The sequence below is a fragment of the Uranotaenia lowii genome, chromosome 2, assembly GCF_029784155.1.
Source record: "Uranotaenia lowii strain MFRU-FL chromosome 2, ASM2978415v1, whole genome shotgun sequence".
Lineage (NCBI taxonomy): Eukaryota > Metazoa > Arthropoda > Insecta > Diptera > Culicidae > Uranotaenia > Uranotaenia lowii.
Genome location: NC_073692.1, coordinates 70,880,146 through 70,881,207, shown reverse-complemented (window position 1 = coordinate 70,881,207; position 1,062 = coordinate 70,880,146). Strand labels below are relative to the sequence as shown.

The 1,062-nt window shown below is 45.5% G+C and overlaps 1 protein-coding gene across 1 annotated transcript; it reads left to right on the top strand.

Moving 5' to 3' along the window:
• The first annotated feature begins 101 nt into the window (after positions 1 to 101).
• On the top strand, positions 102 to 374 carry LOC129741542 (ovomucoid-like). The gene has a single exon (XM_055733282.1). It carries the CDS (start codon positions 102 to 104, stop codon positions 372 to 374), a length of 273 nt encoding a protein of 90 aa, XP_055589257.1.
• The last annotated feature ends 688 nt before the right edge of the window (positions 375 to 1,062 follow it).

The following is a 1,062-nucleotide window of genomic DNA, read 5'->3' as shown; positions in this document are numbered from 1 at the left end:
CTTCACCCTTCGGATCCGTGGCTGTGTCCTATTCCGGAGAATGCAATGTGGCTCCTGCCGAAAACACCGATTATAGCTGCCCGGTTTGCCCTGCGTACTACATGCCAGTTTGTGGATCTGACGGTGTCACCTACGAGAACGATTGCTTCAGATATTGTTCGGCCTCTCCCTATGGATCGGTTGCTGTGGCCTCTTTCGGTGAGTGTAATGCTGCCCCTGCTGGAAACACTGAGTATAGCTGCCCTGCTTGCCCCTACGATTATACTCCGGTTTGTGGATCTGACGGACTAACCTACTCCAACGATTGCGTCCGATACTGCTCGGCTTCACCATTCGGATCGGTTGCTGTGGCCTACGCTGGAGAGTGTGTCTAAGTCGCCGGACAAAACCTTGCGCTGGTAATCCAATCAAATATGAGTATTGTAACTGTCATCAGATAAAATCTTCGAAGATCATCAATAAAGTTAAACTAACGCATTCGACGGGTTCTTTTCAATGTTTAGTATCTGGAATGAAGAAGTGATTCTCCAGAGACCCCACCAAAACCAAGGTACTACTGATGACTTTTAGCTGGATTTGCCTGGCTAAAAGTCTAGCAAAAGACGTCTGCTTGAGCGCTTTATAGTTAAAGTTAAAGGAAGAAACAAAGCTGTAGCTCAATGCCTTTTTGTTTTAGAAAGATAGATTTCATAACCCTGTGGTTTTAGGTTGTTGAATGAAACGAAAGATGTAATAAAAAAAATCAAGTAGGTATCCTGCAAGAATACTCACAACGAATCCATAAATTACTGCGAACCAGCTCGGCTCTTTAAATTAAATCGTTCAAAAAAAACCCTCACTAAACAGTAAGCTCGTCAATGTTTATGATCCCTCCTGCTGCAGCAGTCATCTTCGTTTGATGAGACTTTAACCTTCAACAGTAAGGTAAATCCTCCATCTCTTCACTCATTCTCCTCGAAGGGGACGATGGACGCGATTCTTCGATGATTCGGTGGCCTCTAGGGGTGGGTGGCGGTCACGAAACGACCGCGTGGTTTGCGCTTCACCTGGGGGGATTTTTAT

Coding starts and splice junctions, on each gene's coding strand:
- LOC129741542 (XM_055733282.1), top strand. CDS start 102: ATGCCAGTTTGTGGATCTGACGGTGTCACCTACGAGAACGATTGCTTC.